The sequence below is a fragment of the Thunnus albacares genome, chromosome 4 (genome assembly GCF_914725855.1).
Source record: "Thunnus albacares chromosome 4, fThuAlb1.1, whole genome shotgun sequence".
Classification (NCBI taxonomy): domain Eukaryota; kingdom Metazoa; phylum Chordata; class Actinopteri; order Scombriformes; family Scombridae; genus Thunnus; species Thunnus albacares.
In genome coordinates this window covers 19,942,249-19,966,703 of record NC_058109.1, presented here as the reverse complement: position 1 = coordinate 19,966,703, position 24,455 = coordinate 19,942,249, and the positions used below count along the sequence as shown (strand labels likewise).

General features: G+C 41.0%; 2 protein-coding genes across 4 annotated transcripts in view; both read right to left on the bottom strand.

The window, feature by feature from the left end:
• The window catches only part of celsr2 (cadherin, EGF LAG seven-pass G-type receptor 2), a 61,576-nt gene extending 56,572 nt beyond the window's left edge, over positions 1-5,004 (bottom strand). Inside the window, exon 1 of one of the 2 annotated variants that reach the window (XM_044347893.1) lies at positions 1,081-5,004. In XM_044347893.1, coding sequence (XP_044203828.1) covers positions 1,081-4,636 — 3,556 coding nt within the window. In that variant the 5' untranslated portion in view covers positions 4,637-5,004. The remainder of the gene's footprint in view (positions 1-1,080) is intronic. The other variant, XM_044347894.1, reaches the window with a different exon arrangement.
• A 2,993-nt stretch (positions 5,005-7,997) lies between these two features.
• Positions 7,998-23,673, bottom strand: capzb (capping actin protein of muscle Z-line subunit beta). 2 transcript variants are annotated; one of them, XM_044347974.1, is made up of 10 exons: positions 23,398-23,673; positions 17,580-17,669; positions 15,205-15,326; positions 13,664-13,777; positions 13,434-13,575; positions 12,453-12,569; positions 12,304-12,369; positions 12,065-12,141; positions 11,559-11,653; positions 7,998-9,147 (listed from the first exon to the last, which is right to left on the bottom strand). In XM_044347974.1, exons 1-9 carry the CDS (start codon positions 23,398-23,400, stop codon positions 11,560-11,562), a joined length of 825 nt encoding a protein of 274 aa, XP_044203909.1. In that variant the 5' UTR covers positions 23,401-23,673; the 3' UTR covers positions 7,998-9,147; position 11,559. The 2 variants fall into 2 exon arrangements, with proteins under 2 accessions (XP_044203909.1, XP_044203910.1); XM_044347975.1 differs by lacking the exon at positions 11,559-11,653.
• Positions 23,674-24,455: the final 782 nt, after the last annotated feature.

The window sequence follows — 24,455 nt, the reverse complement described above, 5'->3', positions numbered from 1 at the left end:
TACTGTTTCTCTCTCTCTTAGGTTGTGCCAAGGTCAAAGAAAAGGCAGATTTACAGCAGATCACACTGCGTCAAATAAGCTCCTACAGAGGGTAACAACACATTCCCACTCTCTGTGGGTGCAAATCAAGTTCAGCCACATTTCTGGAGCAAATAAAACTGTAATTTGTGCAGGCATGCAAAATTGGAGGTGTGGGGAACAGAGGCAGTTTAAGACATGCAGGTTAGGGAAGACAACACCAGCAGTAATTATGAGCAATAAACAGGTATCGGGCTTGTTTTAGGCCTACAGTACATCAGCCTTCTTACCCACAGTGACCCACAACTCAACTGTTACCTTTAAAAACACCAACAAACCAGCAACACTCTTGAGCTGGGAACACTGACAACTATTAAATTTCAACCTCTCTGACAAATTAGAGCCAGAAAAACAAGCCAGTCAAACAATACAACACTTAAACGATATCAACTTTTCAAGCTCTAGAAACAGTCCATAATTGAATTAGGTCTTTCATTGTATATCAGAGGGGGGGGGTATGATGGGCAATTATGGGGCAGGATCAGTCTGCCCACTGGAGTGTGGATCCCACAGGATACAGACGTGCTCAGACAAACAGCTATTTAAATCTCGACAATAGACGGATCTAAATCAGCCTGGTACAAACAAACGAGCGCCTTAATGAGGGTCCAAAAATTACAGAATCTCTTCTTCAGTAAACAAATGAAACAATTTACCTCACTGATGTAAATCCAATGCAGAATGTGAATGCCTAAATGCATCTTCTTTTTTTTTTTTAAAGGAAGTGGCTTACAAAATAACCTGCAGTGAATGTTAATCCTCCTTCATGAATATTTCTATTACAAGGAAATCACTCTGGAATACTGAAGCCAGGAAAGACATACTTAAGTCATCATCACTTCCATTATCCGGTGAAGTGAAGTGAAAATGTAAATGAAGAGACAGGACATGTTAATGGAAATGGAGCAGGAGTACACCTCAGTGAATCTGGACTCCCCTCACTGCAGTTTTTCACTCACTGGGTTCAGTCTTCAATTACAGAGAGTTATCTAACAGTCTCACCTGACACTGAGATCCTCATGGAGGCCTCCAGGGGCCGGTTGTTATCCAGGGCCTGGCTCAGCTGGATCTCTCCCGTTGTTTGGTTCAGGAGGACTAAGTTCAGCTCGTTGCCCATCTCGAAGCTGTAGTGGAGCTGATCCGAGACATCGGGGTCGTGAGCGGGGATGCGGCCGATCACTCCGGTGGGGAAGCTGCTCGATTTGTCGGTCACGTAGTTGTTAAAGATGATCTGGAAGTTTTTGAGCACGGGCATGTTGTCGTTCTTGTCGACAAGTTTGAGATGGACTGTGGCACGGCTGACCAGAGGGGCAGAGGTGGCCTGGACCACAATAACATACTCAGACCTCATCTCATAGTCCAGGTCTATTAATGCTGTCAGCTCTCCAGAGAAGATGTCCAGCTGGAACACCTCTGGGATGTTTCCCTCCACTATCTGGTACATAATCTGTGCATTACTGCCTTCATCTGGATCTGTGGCTGATATATGTGCAACCACAACACCTATGGGGCTGTTTTCTTCCACCATGATGTCAAACTCATCTTTCTCAAACACAGGTGGGTTGTCGTTCACATCCAGGATTGTTACTTGAATGTTTATTGGTGTTTTCAGAGCAGGAACACCTTTGTCTACAGCGAAGGCCTGCAGGCTGTAAACAGGCACATTTTCTCTGTCTAGTCTGCGCAGCGTGCGAACAATACCAGAGGTGGATTCAATGATGAAGTCTCCATCGCCGTCCTCCCCGCCCTGGAAGGTGTAGAAGACACGACCGTTGAGCCCAGCGTCTCGATCAGTGGCGGAAACCTGGACCACGCTAGTGAACACCGGCACATCCTCCATCACAGACCCCACATAGTGGTCTCTGAGGAAGCGGGGGGAGTTGTCGTTCACGTCGTTCACCAGAATCTCCAGATAGGTGGTGTCAGACTTCTGCGGGATGCCGTTATCCCGAGCAGTGATGGCGAGCGTATAGGAAACCTGGTCCTCGTAGTCCAGCTCCATCTGTGTGGTGACGGCGCCCGTATCAGTGTCGATGTCAAACTGAGGGATGCTGTCATCCATGAAGTAGGTGATGCGGGCGTTCTCACCTGTATCCTCATCTGTGGCGCTTATTACCACAACAGTGGTGCCCACCGGCCTGTCCTCATTAATGTTGACGGTGTAATGTGAGCTCTGAAACACGGGCCGGTGTGTGTTGGCATCTGTGACGTTAACAAACACCTTGGCAGTGTCAAAGCGTGTGCCGTCACTTGCAGTGACAGTGAGGACATACTGGCGCTCGAGTTTGTAGTCTAAAGGCAGCGCCAAGGTAATGAGCCCCCCTCCGCTCTGACTAGTGATGGAGAATCTGTTGCGGGTGTTTCCACTGGATATCTGATACGTCACCACACTGTTGCTGTCCTGGTCCACAGCTGACACTGTCACCACGCTGGTCCCCACGGCTGCATCCTCATTCAGTCGCATGTAATACACCTTCTGAGTGAACTCTGGGTTGTTGTCGTTGACGTCTAGAATAGTCATACTAATGCTGGCTGAAGAGGACATGACAGGGTAGCCGTGATCTCGGGCCTCAACTCCAAAGTTGTAAAAATCTACACTCTCCCTGTCCAGCTCGGCTGCTACTACAATCCACCCCGTGCTGTTGTTGATGGTGAAGGGGAAGTGTGGCGTGGTTTCAGTGAGTCGATACTCCAGCCTGGAGTTGTCTCCAGAGTCTGCATCCACCGCTTGGATGTGGATGATGGAGTAGCCCAGTGGCACATTCTCCAGCACTGTGGCCTGGAATGGGGTGCTGACGAAAATGGGGGCGTTGTCATTAACATCCAACACCTGCACAGTAACCAGGCCGCTGATGTTGGACAGCGGAGGGCGTCCTCCGTCTTGAGCTCGGATTCTCAGAGTGTATTCTTTGTTCGCCTCGTAATCCAGGTGACTCACCAGGTCCATTTTACCTGTCTGAGCGTCGATATAAAACTGTCCCCTGGTGTTTCCACTCATGATGCTGAAGTGAACCATAGCGTTGCTGCCTCTGTCCTGATCTGTGGCAGTCACCTGCAGGATCTCTGTGTTAGGCGCCATGTCCTCTGGCACCTGGACCACATAGCGCTTCTCACTGAACTGGGGGGCGTTATCATTATCGTCCTCTACCACTATGTGAACAGTAGCCGTGGCGCTGCGGGGCCCGGGGTCACGACCTTGGTCATTTGCCTCAACTAACAACATATATGCTTCCACTTCCTCTCTGTCTACCAGACCTTTGGTGCGGATTACACCAGACCTCGAATCAATCTCAAATACATCATTGGACCCGTTGCTGTTGAGGATGTGGTAAAGGATGTTACCATTAACTGGAGCGTCCCCATCAGTGGCCCTCACAGTTAACACCTCATAGCCTATTTCTAGATTCTCCCTGATGCTTTCCTTATAGTCCTGCTGCTCAAAAACAGGGTCATGATCATTAGTGTCACGGACTGTGATAGTGAGGGTGGCCATGGCTGTACGTCGGGGCGTGCCATGGTCGACTGCGGTCACACGGAACACATGTGTGTCTTTAGTCTCCCGGTCCAGCACCTCCACAGTGGACACGGCACCATTGGCCGGGTCCACAGCAAAAAGACTGTTGGAGCGGCTATCAAAAAGAGCTTCTATGAAATACTCCAGCCTTCCTGCCTCCCCCTCGTCCACATCCACTGCTTTCAAAACAACAACAGGAGTCCCAGCTGGCTTATTCTCTGCCACAGACACTTGGTACATTGGGGGCTGAAACTGGGGGCTGCTGTTGATGCTTCTCCTCCTCCTGCTCACAATCCCTGAATCTGACTCAGACGCCTTCTCTAACAGCTTCTCTATGTGGCCCTGCCTAAAGGGGCCCTGCCCCACACGCCAGTGGATGGAGATGGGGTTTACTTTAGATTTCAACCCATTTCCTGTGAGTACATCACACAGCAGGTCCAGCTCCAGGAGTGTGTCCTGCCTCCAGCACAGCGTCTCAGACACAAACAACTCCCCCTTATAGAAGTAAAAGTCACGGCTGTTGGTGACTCTGCAGCGGGTCGGGGCTCCAGGTAGCAGACCCCCCACTGGGAATAAAGCAGAGCCCGCCTGGTGGCACTCTGAGCGGTGGTGGCTGTGGGTGCCAAACAAACTGAGGACCTCCATGTCCCACTCAGGTTTTCTTTTACGCTTGTTTGAACAGTTCCTACCGTGAACATGCACGTCGTACTGGCTGGTGATGAGGTGCCTGTAGCCGGAGCCAGCACCTGCAGAGTCCGTGCAGTCCGCCACGGTGTACACAGTGAAGGGGTTTGAGCGCAGCGCGGAGCACTTTATCGAGTCCGAAACAAACACAATGCCCTCCGCCGCGTCGGTCTCCAGGAACCGCTCAGTGAATTTCGGAGCGAGTACCTGATCCAAAGTACACCGTGCATCCTGCTCCACGCCGACCACCACCGTCCTTGGACCCGCATCCTCACTGATGTGAACGGTGTAACACTGCGCCAGCGAAACCAGTTTACACCACCAGAAAATCAACAACAAATCCCATTTAAAGAAGTGCATCGCTCCTCAGTTTGTGTTCAGCTGGGTGTCGGAGTGGGAATTTCTGCAGCTCCTTTATTCCTTTAAACTTTCCGTCTGTGAGTTTCTCTTTGTTGCAGAGGAGCCATGCTCTCGGCGGGCGCACTTCTCTCCGGTTGGTTTTAAAAGGTAAACCCGCAGTAACCTTGTCCGGAGCTGCTCTCTCTCTCCTCTCTCTCTCACACACACACACTCACACACGCCGGCAACAACAACAGTAACACCTCCGCTGCGTCCGCGCAACTCCGCTTGAATGGTGAAAATGGCTCCTGCTCCCCCTGCGCCTTGAGGCTCCTCATTATCATAAACCTATATGCGTGTGTGTGTGTGTGTGTGTGTGTGTGTGTGTGTGTGTGTGTGAGGGAGAGAGAGAGAGAGAGAGAGAGAGAGAGAGAGAGAGAGAGAGAGAGGGAGAGAGAGAGAGAGAGAGAGAGAGAGAGGAAAACAGCTCTGTTAGGGGTCTGAGGATTTGACAGAGAAACCCTGACACTGGAGATAAATGGTCACTTCCTAAAAAGCTTCATTCATTAACAGCAAACAAAAACATTTAGACAAAACAGCCAGGTTAGGTCATTTAATTAGATTTTTTTTTAACTTTCAAAACACTTCTTGGTTGTTGTTGTATTGCTGACTGTCACATTTTACTGTATATGCTTTAAAAGTCTGATGTGTTTCCGTTTTATAAAAGATATAGATGTCTGTGGGGTGTAATACTTCAGATGACAAAAGAGCTTGAGGATTGTGTGGTATGACCCATTATCCCAAACCACCAGTATTTAATCTATGGCCTACATGTTTACATATATCCACCACTCACCTCCAAAAAAGAGGGTTTACTCATTAACTGGCAGACATTCCTCAAATTTGAGGTTTTTAGTGACCTTGTTTTAACCCAAAGAGAGACTTGAAGGTGTTCTTTCATTGGTGGTCCAAACTCTGCCAAAGGAGGACAATTTTAGAATAAAATCAAACCTGTTTAAATGGATTTGTGTTCACCTGTTGTTTTCAGGTAATCCAACAATTGATGTCTTCTGTTTCCTGTTGGTTTTATCAATTCATGGTTTTGTCCATTTCAACCAGACCCTGTTTCAAAACTGGAGCAGTAAAAACTTAAAGTATAATTTAATTAGAAATGTACACTAGTGGATCATAAGAGGCATTTTAGCCCAAACACATTACAACTACTAGTAGCATTACTCAGTTAGAGGGATAAATATGGAAAAAACAGATAAATGCTTATGGACTGGATACAAAGCTGTGCAGTCTTTGATAAAAACTATAAAACAGTTGTGAAACTTGGAGTTCAGCTGAAATGCTGAGTGTCTCTGACACCTAGTGGACAAACTACAGTCACACAGCTGGAAGCTCAGTTGTTATTCATACTAGTGCTTCACTACATTGTTTCCGTTAAAACATTTGCATTTCTACATGAAAATGCAAATTCTTGCTGTGATGCTTGATGCTTGTGGCTACATTATCAATTGCTTATATCATGTTGATCAAAATGTATTATACTGATTGTTGAACAGTCTTAAAACATCCAAAACATCTAGTATTAGTATTAGTTCATTGCATAAGTCATTACATGCAAAATGGTCGAACCAGTTGTAATAATCTGTAAAGCATATTTTATCTACATTTCTATTAGACTTTCTTTTGTAAATGTGTCCTGAATTGGTGAATATCTCTCAGGTGAATCTTGACTTTTACTATTGAAGGAGAATGTGTGAAGTGTTCAACCAGTTCTCTGAAATAGCTCAGCGGTGCATCTCATGAACCTTCAATTAGCAAACCTATATAGACAGAGCACAACACAGTGAAGAGGTAGAAGAGGCCAAAGACAGAGGCACGTTCCTGATGAAGTAAGGGCCACAATTGTGGACCATATTCTAAATCAGGGCCTTACAATGGCTGAGGCGTGTCGAAAGGTGCAGCTGAATGTTGGGAGAACAACCGTTTCCTCAATCAGTCAAACGTTTCGTAGACAGAACAGGTTTGTAATCCAACAATGTGCACTGTACTGTAATACTGTATACTTACTGTAATGCTTTATATTACAGTATTTTGATTTTTGCAGTATACAGTAAATATACTTTATACAGATACATACTGTACATGTACTGTAACACATACATATGTATACTTATATACAGTGTATATATATGTATACATATATGTATGGATTTTGAACAAGTTACGGGCTTTTGCAGGTAATTCATTGTGTGGTGCTGTTTGTACGAATTGTTTCGAGAAATTCAGTTACTGTTTTGCAAACGTTAAGTATGATTTGAAAAATGTACCAAAGTGACTGAGAAGGACTTTAAAAGCTGAGGTTCAAAGTTCATTCTTGACCTTGGAGACAGAATCTCTAAAAGACGTAGAAAAAGCAGCAGCCTGACTGTAAAAATAAAAATAAAAACCCAGGCGTCAAAAAAGGAAAATATAGCACCAAAATCATAATACTGTGACTTGAATCAAGTATCAGGAGATGTGACCAGTTCCATCTTCTAATTTCTGTATTTCATATCGATAAAGTGGGACTAAAAGGCATGTTTTTTTAGAGGTTTAAAGCAAATAAAGTATTTTGCTTTCTTTTCCTGCTTTGATTTGTTTCGATATCTCCCCTCTGTCCTACTATAGTGCATCATCACATTTAACGAATGTGAATGAGATAATTTACCAGACGGTTTTCTGAGTACAGTTTACTTCAGACAATCAGAATTTAAAGATGTTCTTGGTACAAGGTCAGAAAAATGCAGATTTGAGTAATAATCTATTATTTTAGATGACTATACCTTTAAAGAAAATACAGGGGGGGAAAAAACATCTCAACTTCTCTTAAGTACGGGTCATTTTAGATTGAATATCAAGCAGCATTTATCAACTAAAGGTGGTCGGCCAATCAGCATCTTGATGTGCAGTTTTCTGTCAACATGAGACAACTAACAGAGCTTCAGAGGCCAAAACATCTGTCACTGATGCAAAATGATTTAATATTTAAAGAGGAACAATCAACAATCAACAAACTGAAACTACAAAGAGGAACAGTGGTCACAAGTTGAAACCGTATTACAGGGATATCACATACTAGAGCTAGATCAATAAATCGGCCGCTGATATCTCTATCACAGTTTATTGTGGATGTGAATGTTTGTTTTTCAACTGTAAAATTCTTTTAAAAATCCCTTATTTAAGGAATATTTAGCAAAAATGCCTTTTACTGTCGGCTGATATATGAATATTGATTGCTAGATAGAAGTAGTCTAATGGGTCTAATACGACCCACCTTTGTAACAGTGGTGACTTGCAGATAAGAAATGAGGAATAAAATAAGAACAAGAGAAGCTTTTTACTGTTTTTATTGTTGCTGGAGGCTCTAATACAATATGAATCATAAGCTTTACAAAATAAAAACAAAAAACAAAATACAACAAAAGATTCCCCTCCAAAATGGAAACGGTTAAAGGTTTCCACTGAGACACAAAGACAAACTGTGACCCCCAACAAAGACATAGAAGGTGAGGAGAGAGAAGAGTTGAAGAAGCTGAACAGGGGGGTGGGGGGGTGGGGGTGGGAGGCAAACTGTCATGTTATACACAGTGTAGAGGGGTTTGGGGAGGGGGGGGGTTGGGTTGACGTCGTGGGTGTACCCAGTGGATATAACAGTCCGTCCCCGTGTTTGATAAGTCGATACTCCATCGTCTTTCAAAGGCCACCCTCGTGTTCGCACCGTTACATCGCCCAGAAGAATGACAGTTACATTGACAGTTATAATTTTATACAAATATATCTGGGAGGGGTGGAGGGGGAGAAGGAGGGGGGGGGGGGGGGGGGGGGGCTGTTGACAAAAATAGATGCAAGAAAAAAAATTTGATGTACAGAATAATGACAGCCCCGCCGAGTCTACACCACCTACAGCGCAGTCTGTGTCCATCTCCTCATCATGGAGGAAGAGCAGGGCTAAAAAAATTGCTCGTTTCAAACTGATAAGAGGACACATCAGCTGTGAGAACATCAGGGATTATTACTACAATGACCCTCACACTGTAAGATTATCATTAACCGTCGTAATACTATCATTATATTCGTAAAGTGGAAGAGAAGAGAGGGGTGAAGAGAGAGAGAGAGAGAGAGAGCGTGAATGAATGGCTTCATGGCATATGAGATGCATGAAAACAAAAAACCTTGACAGGAAGAAAAAAAAAATAAAATAAAACAAATAAAAGCTAAGCATTTTCTCCTTTTTTTGCTTTTTCCACAAATAAACGAGAGTGTAGCACTGAAGAGGCATGGAGGAAGAGAGACGTAGAGAAACAGAGAAAAGATGGCAGAGATGAGGCGGAGAGAGAGAGAGAAAGAGAGAAAAAGAGAGAGAAACAGACGGAAGAAAACGACAGTAGCATCTCTAGCTTTGGTGTTTGCGTTTGAGCGCCTCCATCAGGTCGACCTTCAGAGCCTCCTGCTTTGACTTGTCAGCCAGAGTCTGAACACTCCTGTGTGGGGAAGAAAACACAGAGAGAGGAGACGCAAGTCAGTAAGTGTGCAAGATCAAATATGAAAAACAGCGAGAAAGAGAGACTGGAAAAGTTTCTCCAGAGAGACGAAAACACGCAAAGTCTGTAAGTTCAAAAGAAAACGTGAATCTCTTTAAAAAAAAAAAAAGAAAAGAAAAAGTTAGTTATGCAGACATCACAGTCCAATTCTACTTCTCTGTGGGGAGAAGACAGTTAGGGAGACAGTCTGTGAAAAATATGCATTATCACACATTAAATGTAAACACGCTGCACACAGGAAACATTAATGTCGGGCAAATTCAACCAGTATTTAGTTAAGTTGTCATGCAGCTCAAATGTGTTGAAGCAACGTTCACCATCTGTTATATTTTGCACTTTGTTGTTATTTGAAGATATATAATGAACTGAGAACAAATGTATAGCGTTTTATGTGCAAATATAAAATCAAAGTAACAAAAAACGCCATCGCTTTTGCTTTAATTTCATATTTAGGTCACAGAGATAAGGAACAATTTAACATAAGGTGGTAAATACTTCTGGTAATCAGATTTTTCTGTTCCTGTTTTCTGTTGCACACATTTCTGCAATGTGTTTTCCTTTGATAGGACATAGAGCCGTGTGCAGAATAAACACACCGTTTTAGAAAACCTTATTAGGGCAACAAACTGCAAAACATCAGAGCTGGTGGCTGCTTTGAATACTCTGACATGGTTAGTGTGTCGCTCCCTCACAGAGATCGTCTGTGAGACTAAGAGATAAATAAAACCTGCACAACATGCCTACACAACTGCTCAGTCTGCAGCACTCTGAGGAGCATGCAAATACATTCATACAGCATAGTCAGTCTCTCTCACTCTCACACGCACACACACAGAGTAACCTGTGAGATTGAACTCTGACAAGAAATTAAAAACCATTAAATGTTTGACTTGTATCACTTTCTATCTGACTTTCTTTGTGCTTTAATCAATCTAACTATGATTAAAAGTGGATCATTAGCTTCACAAACTCCTGTTTACCAGCTGTGGTGTGAAGGGTTGGGAGTGTTTTACAGTAGGTTGTTATATGCAGTGAACAAGACTTTATGAAGAAGTGGAAACTGTGGAGAGCACAAGTACTAGCTGTGTTTTGAACTTTGACATGAACCCTGATGTATATGCAGGAAAGGGCAAAAAAAAAAAAAAAAAAAAAAAAAGGTACATTTTTTTTTTAATGTGACAGAAAATTGGTGTCACAGAATCAGTCCCGAGCAACATTGTTAAAGTGAGTAAAATCATTGGTGAGCAGCTGCCTTATTTGACACATTTTTAGTGGGCTAACTTCATCTGTAACATATGGATTTAAGATAAGACTTTATTGATCCTCAGAGGGGGAATTGGCAATAGCAACAGATTCAAGTTTTTATTCATCTCATGTGCAATTAACACTCTTCATTTTTAATACACCATAAACTTCTTGGTTCCCCACACTGCGTGGCACATGATCTCATCCCTGTTCCTCTGCGTCTGGTTTTCTTCACTTTTATCACACAAACCTTTTATTGTGTTCTGCGTTGTGTGTGTGTGTATATTAGCAGCGCTTTTAACGTCTTCAATTGCTTTATTGTGTTGTTATTGTTTGTAACCTTGCAGCAAAGATAACTCTTTCGTGGGACAATAAAGATTGGAAATGAAGTATATTGTAGGGCGACTACTAATCATTTTTTTTCATCATCACCTAACCTGTCCATTATGTTTACAGTTAACTGTTTAATCTCTAAATTGTAGGAAAATAGTGAAAAAAGCCCATCACAATTCCCCAGAACACAAGAAAAGCAGCAAATCCTTACAGCTTGAGAAGCAGGAAACAGCAAATATTTAGTACGTCTGCTTGATAAATGATTAGTCGATTATTAAAAATTGAAGCCAATTAATGTTCTGTCGTTTCATTTATCGAATAATTAACTAATTGTTTCAGGACTATAATATTATTTGTTAAACATTAATTAGTGTTGTTTGTTTATAGTTTATTAAACTAAACATTAATTAAGGAAAGTGTTTTAAGTGTCTCTTTTCCAATTTCTCAGATTAAAAAGAGTTGATGTAGAAACTACTTGCCAGTGTGTTTTTATGCTGTTGCATAAAATTAGAATTAACTAACTTAACTTCGAGTTCAAGGTAACAATTTTTTTCGAGACATCTTTATGTTTACAGCTCATTATTTGAATTTTGCCTTTAAGCCGTTTTCTTCTGAAAAGTAGAGTGAGACGTCTGAGAGACAGCAGAGAGGAACACCTGGTACAGTACAGCAAAGGACGGGCAACATTTTCCCCATTTTCATTTTCTACTTACCGACATTGACACACATAAACACACACACACACACTTTCCATGCCGGGCTGTACCACTGACCCTAGTCAATGAAGATCTGACGCTGGGTGAGGACCTGCGACAGCTCCTTCTGGAGCTGCCGGTACTTTTGGTTATCAGGCAAAGACTCAATAGATCTGGAGCACAGAGGAGAGGCAGCAGGGGAGGAGAGGTGACAGAGGGATTGACAGGGAGGGGTGGGGGCAGACATTGATAAGAATGGCAGCAGAAATGTGGGCAAGAAGGCAATAAAAAATAAGGTTGGTGGGAGAGGTTGAAGAGAAGGACAGAAGGAGGAGGAAAAATAAAGGAAACTGAAAAGATGAGCAGCAAAGGTAGGTTTAAATAAAAGATAAGAGAAATGACACAAAAGAGGTAAGAAAATATCTGTTGAACAAGTCAACAGACACAAAAGTAAACTGACTCAGCACACAGTAAGACTGGTACAATTAGGAAAACAGAGCTGCTGCAGACGCTGCTGCTGATGAACACGCCTGTAAAAGGAGAGAAGGTGGTTCAAGTCATCCAAACAGCTCATGTAGCAGTACCTTAGTCCGTTGACAATGTCCTTGGTTTTCCCAAAGTAGATTTCATTCAGTGTGGAGCGAATCTTGTTCTCCATATCCTGGAACAAGAGGAGATATTTTTTTTTAACTTTTAGCACCATTCATACCTCAACTTTCCATTTTTTGACTGCAGTTAGTAGAATCACAGCTTTAGGTAGGTCAGAAAAGTAAAAAAAAAAAAAATTTTTTTAAAAAAGCAGGATATTAGCAGTTAAACTGACTTCAACAAGGCGGCCAATGTTGGCAATGTGGGGTGAGGACTCTCCAACTGTCTCATCTTTTTCCATCTGTGAAGAGGAAAGAAATCGGGTTAATGGATGACAACAGCGCAGCTCGACAAATCAGCTTGCTGCGGTTTTGTGTAGCGTACCTGTCTTGTAAGGCTGCCGCCCAGGTTCATGGTACCGGAGCCGGTCTTGGTTGTCTGGAGCCACAGCATGACGGTGGAGGTGAGTTTGTAGTGAGCAGTGCGTCCGCTGGACTTCTCCTGTTCGCACACCAGACACAACAAGCAATGAGGCGATACTCCAAACTGTTTAAACTAAAGTCTAAAGTTTGACACTGCATCACTGTCTCAGACTTATGATGCATCTCTAACAAGTCAACGATGTTATCGCCTGCAAACATCATGTAAAAGTTGTGTTTTTGTCCGTCTTGATAACAATTATTTGTTTATTTACTCCTGATGTTTTTCACTCCATAACTGCTGGATTAGAGAAATCCTCTCTCACCTTATAGTGCAAAACAAATTAGATTTAAATAAATAGTTCCAACACTTTATTTAAAATATCAATCTTTTCTTTCTTTGGGTTTTTGTTTTTAGGAGAGGTTGTAACACTTTATCTCTTTGATGCCATTCTTGATAAGTGTCCTGTCGTGTTTCAGACCAGATCATCGAGACAGATAATCTTCAGGCAAAACTGCATTTTCGTTTTACACACCAGGAGTTTGGAGTAATTTACAGCACAAACATCATTTGGAAACACTGCTTTCCTACCATACATTCAAACGCCACATTCAAAACAGGTTTTATGAAGAACGTAACAGTTCTTAACAGTCACGTTCTCTCTTTTACGCCTGTCATGTCCTCTGTAGTCTGTGTTAACTTCACTACACTTCCATTTTGGTCTCTCTTGTAAAAAAGATAATGAATCTAAATGAGCTCCGGGTTAAATACGTAATTAAGTAAAATACTGTTTAAAATGTATTGTTTTATAACTGTAGAATATATATATGTATAGGTTTTGGAACTGCATGGGAGACTTTATAAAGTTTAGATAATAAAGGGAACAATAAGATTGGGCAGGAGCAAGTTCAGATGTCAACCTATTTCATATCGGCTGATTCTCACCTGCACCTCCACCACGTGGATGGAGTCCCAGCACCCTTTGATCTTCTTGGATCCATCGCCAGCCTTCTTGATGAGAATAACTCCAGCGAAGCCATGATCCAAGTCCCAGAGGTACACAGAGGACACGCCACCCTCAAAGTACCTATAAAACAAAGATATTACAATTCACAAGATCATGACACTGCCAGTTTATTAGAACCCCCCCTTGTGATTGCTTCGCTGGTACTCACAGGTCTCTGTACTGATCGAAGGCGTTATTGGCTTCAACCTCAAGTTTTCTCAGGCGAGCTGAGGGCATGGCACCGTCTTCGATGGGAGGCTCATATTTATTACTCCACGGGGATCTGATGTACAGAATTCAGTGTTAATGTGCATCAAATTCAATGATCAGCTGTAAATAATAATATGATAAATATATGTTTGACAGTCCGACATCAACCCTGACCAAGCATGAAATAAGTCTAAACTTTTTTGGCAGCTAAATTATTTAAATATAGTGAATAAGTAACAATAAAATTTGAATTCCCCAGTTTTATACTGTCGTCTGTTTCAGGACTTTGTCCTTATGAATAACCATCCTGTCATGACACATACCCTCCCACTCGTTCCTCTGCCGTCTGAAGGGCCAACTAGTCAAACATTATTGAAGAATTTATATCAAACTGTGTGTTGGAGTGTGTTTGTTTGCTCCAAAATCCTTATTTTGAAATCTGTTTTTCTTCTTCATACTTCAATCGGATGTTTGAGCTTCACTGTGCAGAATGATGTACGTGAAGTCTGTTTTCACATTAACCTGCTGAAGGAGAAAGTTTCTCTCTGCTCAACTTACGTCCCAGTTAAAAGGCGTGCACCTTGGAGCATGATTTGTGAAATCACGACTAGTTTGGAAGCCAAACATGGTTCAATTTAAAATGAATAATATTTACATATTCATAAATTCTGGATTTTTAATGAGGGAGAAGGAGTAGATGTAATTTTAAGAATGATTAACTAGGAAATTTAACTTTTGTGTGGAAAAACCATATCAAACAGAAATTATAATTCAAATTTTTATGGCTTAAAACATGTCAGGAGGGAATCTTTAAAGAAATCTGTGTGCACAAATGACAAAATTCATCCAGGTACAGAAATAACTCTTCGCTTTGAAGATTATGTTTTCAGAGCTTTCATGCACGCTGCAGCTTCAGTCTGGAACCTTCTGGTTTCTCTTTGTGAATTTAAATCATTGCTGCACAACCTATGTGCTGTATTTTAAAGTCTACACGCGTGTCTCATTGATTGAATGTTTTAGATTTGTTGTATTTCACTTATTCGGGGATTTAACCAGCTATTTGGTTGTTTTGGAGAGTCTTAAGTTGTCTTTAGAATATAATATTTTATATGATTGTATTGGAGATTTTATTCATGCTTTATAAGTGCAGTGTTTCACTCTGAAATTGTGATGGATTTTGAGACCTATTTTGTATTTGTTTTACACTATTTGTCTCTTCATTTTGGCCAGGACACTCTTACAAAAGGAGATTTATAATCTCATTTAGGTTATCCCTGGTTAAATAAAGGTTAAGCACTTAAATATATAAGACAACAATAAAACTGGGCATTCCTACATTTCAATAAAAGGTGGATATTTTACCCTATTTAATTACCATCCATTAGCAAGTCAGCTATAACTTTAGTCTGAGTCATTGTCTGCAGCCCATTTTCCCACGACAGATTGATGATGCAGTTATCGTTCCTTGTCTGTGACTAGAAGTGCAAACATAAACTCGACCTGTAGGAGTCGCCGTCTCGGTTGTAATCACAGAGCAGATAGTCTTTCCCCACCACCTTGTCCCGAGCAATCTTCAGGGGCTGGTCCACAGAGGAGAGGAGGTCCTCACACAGACTGGGCACCTGGACGCAAACATGGGGAGAAAAAGCTTAACACAGCACCGCAATGTTGTTCTACTGCACACATTCTTCAGAACAGCTGGTGCTCATCCAAAGAAACTTCTGCAAGAGTTTGAAGCACATCTGAACTTTTCAGACACTTTATTAAAAGTATTCTGTATGTCTTCAGAGTAAGCAAGAGATGCACAAACAAGCTGTTTTTGTCAATTCAGACTTCCTGTAACAGAAGCCAACTTTAAAAAAAAAAATTTTTTTTCCAGGACTGTAGAGGAACTGGACAGACTAGACAGAAAAACAAGAGAATCCTGGCATTTGATATCCTCATTTCAGGTAAAAACAACAAAAAAAAAGAGACTTTATGTTCCCGTCTTTCTTTCACATTCCAGCTTGACTCAATAAACAGAGGTTACTGAGTGGAGCCGGAATAAAATATCAGTGAGAAACATAATATCTAGAGGATAAGGGGGTACAAATTACTTTTCACAGACTGACACGGACCCCTCCTTTATGTCCTCTGCATCAGAGCATAAACACAAAGGAGGCCCTGTTTTCCTTAAAAAGCCCCCACATCCCCCAACACACACTCACTCACTCACACACACACACACACACCTGGCAGCAGACCGGGTGAGATGAGGAAAGGGGGGGGGGGTGGTAGAGGAGAAAATGGAGAACAGAGAAGATACAAACAGGAAAGAAGGAGGTGATTTCAGGCGATTCTGAATTGCTGTGAAGAGTTTGAGCAGAGATGACTGAGCCAAAAAATGGCTTGCAGTGGAAGTGACTGACAGCTGCGATAATAATCACTAACAACCGGACACAGTGAAACGGGTTGAGGAGAGAGCCGATGCCTGGGGGGAGAGAGGTTAAAGGTGAGGGAAGAGGAAGGTGAGCAGGTGGGGGTCTGGCTGGAAACTAACGGATATACCCATAAAACAAGGTGCCATGCAAACACTGGTAAAAGTGTGATTTGATTTGTGTCTGATTGAGCTTCATTTGTCGGACTCAGCCGGCACTGCTGAGCTCTGATGATTTCCAAATGAAATCTTTTGTTAAGAAAAAGGAGAAAAACAACCAAATTATTAATCTTACAGGCAGGAATTTAAATTGTTACCAGGTGAGAACAGAGAATTTAGAATAAAATGCGACTTCCTCACTATGTCCAAAAATAATAATCATAAAAAAAGTAACAAAAAATACCAAGAAGTCAATATTAAATGCTGAAAAAAAGCTGCTTTTCTCTGTTTAACATCACTTCAAAGACATTTGAAGACATCACCATTGGCTTTAGGAAATTGTCACATGTATTTTTTTTAAGTTTTCTGACGTTTTATAGGCAAAACAATTTTCAGAGAAAATAATCTGTAGATTAATCAACAATTAAAAGAATCCTTTAGCTACTGCTGATGCTACCTAGTATACTTTAGATCTGCTCTTACACAACTATTTACAGGGTGATATAACACAAACTAAATGCTTTCACAATATATTACCACATATGCAATTAAAGTAGTGCTGCAACTAACAATAATTTGCATTATCAATTAATCTGACGATTATTTTCGATTAATCAAATAGTTGTTTGGTCTTTAAAATGTCAGAAAATGGTGAAAAATGTCGATCAATGTTTCCCAAAACCCACAGCAGTCCATAACCCCGAGATATTCAGTTCACTATCACAATGTGAAAATACTCACATTTAAGAAGCTGGGACAAGAGAATTTTAGTATTTTTTCTATAAAAAATGATTAATTATCAAAATAGTTGCCGATTAATTTCTTGTTGATCGACTAATGGATCAAACGTTGCAGCTCTGAATTGAATGTAGATTTTATGATGATCTTTTCCAGCATGCAGCAAAAATGAACCCCGAATTTGATCACACAAATGACTCAAACTATTTGTCTGTTGCCAAAAAATGTTCAACAGTGAAATCATTATCATCATTATCATCAATATCATTACTGTTATTGCTGTTTTTACCGTGTTGTTGTTTGGTTTTTTTAGGTAAATTTTGAGACTCAAGCAATAAAAGGAAAACTTTGGAGCAGAACAGTTTCACTCTGAGTTGTAAATCAAATGTTCACCAGTTGCTACTGGCCTGCTAACTTATCTAGTCTCTACAACACATATGCATTGTATTTAAAGGTGAACAAAGTCTGTCTGTGTGTGTGTGTGTGTGTGTGTGTGTGTGTGTGTGTGTGTGTGTGTTGCACATGAGGATGTTTGACAAGATAACCAGAGACAGTAACTCACCAGGTCAATGAGGTCACTGAGGTTCTTCTCGATCTGCTGAGGAGGCAGACGCCTCATCAGGTCCAGGGCACAGTCCAGCTGCTGGTCATTCTGAAACACACACAACCAGCGGAGACAAGACTTAACACACTTGTCTATCACATCACTACAATGTTTTACAACTCAGCAGCTTTCCCAAAACTGGGGGACTTTGGAACTGGAATCAGTTTCACCAAATTTTCAACATCAGATCAATTTCAGATTCAATTTCTCCCTCATTCTGACACGTTTCACTCATCAAAACAAACCATAACTGTCTGAGACACACGCATGAGCATGCAAAGGTCCTGTAGGACTCACAACTGTTTCTGAAACCTGATGCTGCAACCATCTGAAAGGTTTACTGTTATGCTGCTGAATGTGTGTGATGTTTCAATTTGCTATGTTCAGTTTTGTCTCCAAAACAGAACAAACAAAAAAGACAAAAACAAAAAAGCCAACATTGTTGAAGAATGCTTTTCTAACAACAAAAAAAAGTTATTTTAGCACCGAAGATAATCCACACATTTTTAGATTTACAAATAAATAAAACAAAAAAGAAAAGTGAACTCTGTGAGGACAGACTCAGCATCTTGCAGACAACTAGAACACAAACTGCTCTGACAAAGTTTCTGCACTGAATGAAACTCCTGAGGAAACGCAAGGCTAAGGGTTTGATTGAAACTGTTCAGTAGCAACGATATTAAACATTTAATCAGGAATATCCTAAATCAAGCAGTAAGACTGTCATCAGAGCGTGTTTTAATTTAATGGTATATTGGTATTTTTTTGGTCTGATCAAACTCTGTCTTGTTTTTTGGTGATAAACTCGCCAACAGTTTAAATGAAGCTATCCTCACTGAACCCAGCAGAGCCACTTTGAGATGAAAAAAACAAATATTGGTTGATTTTATCTTTAGGTTAGCATGTTTTTACATGTGCCACATCTCTACTTTTGGTGGAAAGAGTTCACATGTATTTCATTACTATATTCATGCTGAGGGTTAAGAGAGTTTGTTCAAATCCTCTCTGAACCTTCCTGCAACAACACACGTCACAGGACTCTACTATCCATTTTTAAAAAGTGAAAATAGGGATTCAACATGTTTTAGGAGCAGCAGGTTAACTAAAGTGGATTGACTCCACTAGTTTTAAAGAAGGTCCATTTTAAGTGTGAACTGTGTAGCTGTAGGAAAATATATACTAAGATATTTGATAAGGACTCAGTATTAGCAGATGCTCAGTATTAAATGACTACATCAAGCTCTGCAATGATAAAGACCTGCTACATTCTGTATGAGGGTACGAGGGGAGCGAGCCCAGTTGCTGTGCAGAAATATTCACACCTTGCAGGCAAACTGTGCTTGCAACTGTGAGAATACAGACGCAACGTTTCCAGCTCAGTAGACTGAACAGCACTCATGATTTGTCATGTGAGCACTTTGCAGAGTAAAACAACTGTTAGAGAGATGAAATTGTAATTTGGACCCCGAATACTCAAAAGTTTGAATCACAAAAGTGCAGAGAATTATTCTCTGTGTGTGAAAACTTTAAAACACTTAAGTAGGTGACGTCAGTGCAGAACTGTGTGTCAGCTGTTAAAGTATGGACTCTATATGGCTGTGAGACGCGTGTCATCTGGGGACATGAGCACAAACAGCATGTTAGGCAGCAGATATGCTGAATCGATACCAGCTAATGATCAAACAGCAGTAGGTTAGAGCTGAAACTATTAGTCAATTAATACATTTAATTGCTTCAGTAAGTTTTCAAGATGGAGAAAAAAAACTAATTTGTGCTCTCGATTTAGTTATTTAACAGAATCACCCTCTTGCTATTCTGTCATCTCACTATGGATCGCTTGGATTTAATGAGGTTTTATTTCGATCTTGGACTAAGATATGTGGATATAATTCAGGTTTTGGCTTGTAAGCGCAACACTGTGTATCTATGAGATCCCTTAATCCCTGCGGATATCATCCGGTTCATGAACACCCAGCTTCAGCAAACCTGAAGTAAATCAAACAAGTTTAACCCGCCCTTCATTCACCACACGTCAGCACATCAAGAAGTAACTGACATTACAGGGAAAATGTCTTTTTTGTTGCTTTATTCAAACTTCTAGCTGCCTGAATGCATTCAGTGCCCTCTACAAGAGGAGGACAGGCAAAATGGATAAATTAAGAGCATTAATTAGCTTGTTTTCCCTCTGTGGCCCATCCTGAGCTCCGTAAGAGTAAACCATGGCAAGCTTTGTAAAAGATATACATTTACAAGACATCATTTTTCACCATAATCTCAGAACACGTGCTGTTTTGTTTTCTTGCTGCACAAAACTGTCAATACAAGTCAGCAAAAGTGTGCAGTTTGATTGGTGTGGAAACCCATCGCTCCAAAACCCAAACCTAAGGGCCAGACACCTGCTGTGACATCACTGATAGGGGTGTGGTCACGACTGTGGCAAGTTTGAAACTTTCACGTGTAAAACACATTATAACGCCTGCAGTGAGGATGTCCCTACAATCTCTGATCCGACCTCCTTTCCATACACACACACACACACACACACACACCCTCACCAACCAGCAGGTGTCAGTATTGCGGTGACAAGCACACAATCCCTCACTGACTTCCCACCCAATAATTACTGTCAACTGTGTTTAAAGTGCAAGAACAAGCTGTTTGCCCTCTGCACCACCTATGGGCACCCACAAGTTTATTTTCATAGCATAATAAAGTGAACTAAACAAATAGCTTCCTGGAAGGTATGAAAACCATGAAGGCACTGAGTTTAGGTTTTGTAGAAAAGTCAGAAATACTGTTAAATATGTGTTTTTTTTGTGATAGTCAAAAAACAAACATTCAAAACGTCACCATCATCAGTCTAAAACACCAATGACCCTAAAAGACTTGAATATAACTTAAGACTAAGTGAAGTCAATTCCTTTTTTGGGAACATGTTTGAGTTGTTTGCTGAAGTTTGTATTGTTATGTACTTGGACACTCAACACATATCTGATAACGTGCTTTTTCAATAAACTACTATTTGTGAAGCAGCAGGCGCAGTATTTGAACTCTTGTAGATAAACATTCCTGTTTGTTGTATTTAGCATGTAGCATTCCTTAAAAGTTAAAAGTCACAGTTAAAGTTTTCTCTTTCACTGCGATGGACTCTTGGTTGTGCAGCAGTTTTAGGAAAATGTAAATGTAAAATAATAAAATGTATAATAAAAAGGCAAGTCAAATATAAACTACATCAGGAACTTGGAGGACACAGAGCAGACAGGACTCATAGCATAGCCTTCCCCCCGGGGGTTTCTCTTCCTTAAATATGCAGTGAGGAGCAGGATATTAGTGAGCAAGGGAGGACAGACCAGCCACGACACGAAACCCTGGGGAATGTGTGGGGAGAGGAAGGCAAGAGTGAAACAGGACTAACAGAGGGACAAAACACGTTTTTCAGCTAACCCTACCAGGGAACTGGCTATGCTACAATCATTTTCATCGAAGCATTATCAGCCAGTGCCATCAAATTCACTTGGTCTAGTCCTACTAGACACCAGTCATACATATTTCACCATGACTGCCTTAATTACACAATGTTACAGTGCCTGAATTTACTTGGTATCAGCGTTATACAACTGCTGTTACCAACCTAAACCAACTTGCTGACCACTTTCAACATATAACTTACAACATACTCTATTAGTATGACCCTGTCATGGTAAGTGCACTCATTTCTACCATTACAAACATACTGAAAAGTGCTCATGAAGAATGGCAGCTGACGTACAGTTTAGAATTGCTCAAACAAATCTCAAGGGAAAAGAGGACTTATTTGCATTGGAAATCATTCTGAATTGTGTCAATATCGAAATCAGCAACAGAACAATAGCAATAGTTTTCTGCATTAACATGTTATTTGTTTATTACACCTGTTTTATTCTCTTGTCTTTTAGATGTTTACAAACCCCTGCACCAAGGCTTATCTATGAAGTAACTGGACAAAATCAAATATCATGATATTTTTTACCAAATACCTCGATATCAATATTGCAACAATATTGTAGGGATGACTACTGATGCTTTCACAAAATCTTTACACAATGAGATTTTTGATAAATAATCATCAATAATATGGATATAATGACTGGTAAGTTCAGAAAATGACATCACTTCACTGTAATGTGGCCTTTAAAACCAGGAAAAGACAATACTTATGCCATATCATGATATTATAATACCCAAAATCTAAAACAATATCTAGTCTCATATCACGATATCGATATAATATCTTTATATTGCCCAGCCATGAAAGTAACTCCTCTTAAGTGCAGTTTAGCATTGCTCATCCAATCCCAAGGCAAAAGAGAACTTATTTGCATTGGAAATCATTTTGAATTGCATCAATATCAAAATCAGCAACAGCACAATAGCTTTAGTTTTCTGCATTAACACATAATTTGTTTATTACACTTATTTTATTCTCTCATCTTTTAGATGTCTACAAAACCCTGCACCAAGGCTTATCTAGAAAGTAACTCCTCTTAAGTGTGTAAACCTAACAAAGTATACTCATGCAGCTGCTAGCTGGCCAAAGGACAATGACATGTTATAAAGAAGGAGAGCCCTATTTCCATAAACATTTTTCTTAACGGTGACCCTGAACTTAACAGATGTTTCTAGGCAATGCCATTTCCTCTCCTCCAAGTTGCTTTTTTCACCCCTTTTATAATCTCTCTTAGCTGATGAATCAGTCTGCTTCATCAGACACCTGCGCTCCTTGACACAGTGTTTACCAGCGCTCCTGTCTCGGTGTAAACACTAGCTCAGACCAACAACCCTGGGGTCAGGGGAGAGCTGAGCCAGCAGGATGGATGAGGTGAGGGCAAGGAGAGTGGGCGACTACGGAGAAAAGCCAGCTGCTCTTCCCATTTCAGGCATAAGACATTTTAGGCCATGTTGGAAGTGCTGCAGAACATTTTTTTTATATAAACAATACAAAAGGTGGTGCTCTATTATGCTGGAATAGTTCAACTCAAATATTAGCTTTCGTCAAACATAAATAAATGACTAGTCACAGTGATATCACTGCCAGATATACTTATGACACAGGAGAAGTTCACAAACAAGCAAATAGTAAAACATAATTGCTAGTATACTTTGTAGAGATTGTCAAAGCTTCACATATGCAACAGAAAAATATAGATAAAAACTGATATTAAACTCGCAAAGACAAGACCAAACTCGGAAAGCAGGAAAAACGTATCAAAAAGGAGGTTGACAGCTTGTCATGGTTAGGAATAGGAGGAGCAAGCAGTCTTATTTTAGCTACAGGCAACCCGGCGCTGGACTATTTTAGCCTGTGTGTATGTGCGCGTGTGTGTGTGTATGTGTGTGTATGTGTGTTAGGACTCCTCTCTCACACTATTCACAAACTTGTGTCAAATCCAAAACATCCTGTGCTAACTTTATGCCTGCTGGGCATCAAGCTCGGCTAATAGCTAGCCAACTAGCTGGGAAGAAACAGCAGCTAGCTTAGCCATGAAGCTAACTCATCCGGTACGCAGAAGTTTCTGTTAGCAGCGCAAGTTAGACATGCATCGTTGATTTATAGCCGGCACTTGGATCCCCTCCTGCTGCTGCTGCTGCTCCTGCTCCTGCTGCTCCTCTCGGGTTACCACCCAACACCTCCAAGCTAGCGTTAGCCTAGCTTTAGCAGCACACAGTTAGCAGCAGCCCCACCACCCTCTCCTCCGTCCCCGTCTCTCCCAGCAGCTCCACCGCGGCCCTCACTCACCATGTCTGCGGCGGTCTGCGGCGGTCTCAGCGGGGCAGGGGAGCACGATTTCACCGATGACTGTACACCTTAGCTTCAGTATGGCTTATCTAAGCGCTCCTCTTGTCTCTAGTTGTCTTGTTATTGTTCTTTTCAGTCGCCCCCGCAGAAGATGTTTTGTTCGCCTCTCCCTCGGTGAACCCAGCCCTGTCAGCGAAATGTACTTCCTCAAACCGGGCTACAGGAAGGAGGCTGCCGTCAGAAAACAGGGCCCCGTTTTGCATGTCCGGGTCACTCCGGGCTTTTCTCTGCTGCAGCCAATCGCCGAGGAGCAAGAAAGGCATTGCCAAGTATGGAAAGAGAGGAGTGGTGCAGTAAGCATGCAGTCACAGAGGGCAGCAGATAGACAGATACGCCAATGGGTGCTTATTTTCTTTTTCGATCACTTTTACACACATAAATGTATTTTCAGTAAGTCTAGGTCCCTCCTGCCTGTTTTTAAAATTGATCTGACTCTATTACGTTTTGCAAAAAATGTTAAAGCTATGAAAATTATGCTTTATTTACAACGTTTCTCAAAGATCTGTGTTGAAATGTTGTTTTCTTGATTTGCTCCTTTTCTCTTTTTGTCTTTTATTGATCTGTTTTAAGTTGTATGTTGTTTTGTAATATGTGACTTGTTAAATAAAGCCTGGCAGGAAACAAAAAAACTATACCACTGGGGTTAGAAAAAATTCTTCCTTTTCTAATGATGACTGGAAACACACCCTCAAGACCACAATGTGACTTCTATTGCTTTCATAACCCCTGTTTTCACATCAGGCATTGTGCCAATCTAAATAATTTATTGTATTTTTGTCTGACTCTTAAGTATTTACTATTTTTCCATCTTTATTTTTGTTCACAACATTGAATACATAGATATCTTCTTAAGTGCAATTATTACTCTTTAATACAGTTTATGATTTTGGTTTAATTTGGTTTAAATGAAAATCTCAGTCAGTCATGCTGTAATATAGGCTACTGTATATTCTAATAAATGTCAGTAGGTCACTATTATGGTTAATTTAAATACTGGC

What these genes read in the sequence shown, in the direction of transcription:
- capzb (XM_044347974.1), bottom strand. An exon ending in TCAGTGACCTCATTGACCTG is followed by an intron (nt 15,327 to 17,579) that starts GTGAGTTACTGT and finishes GTTTGCGTCCAG; the next exon opens with GTGCCCAGTCTGTGTGAGGA. An exon ending in TCCACGTGGTGGAGGTGCAG is followed by an intron (nt 12,570 to 13,433) that starts GTGAGAATCAGC and finishes GTGTGCGAACAG; the next exon opens with GAGAAGTCCAGCGGACGCAC.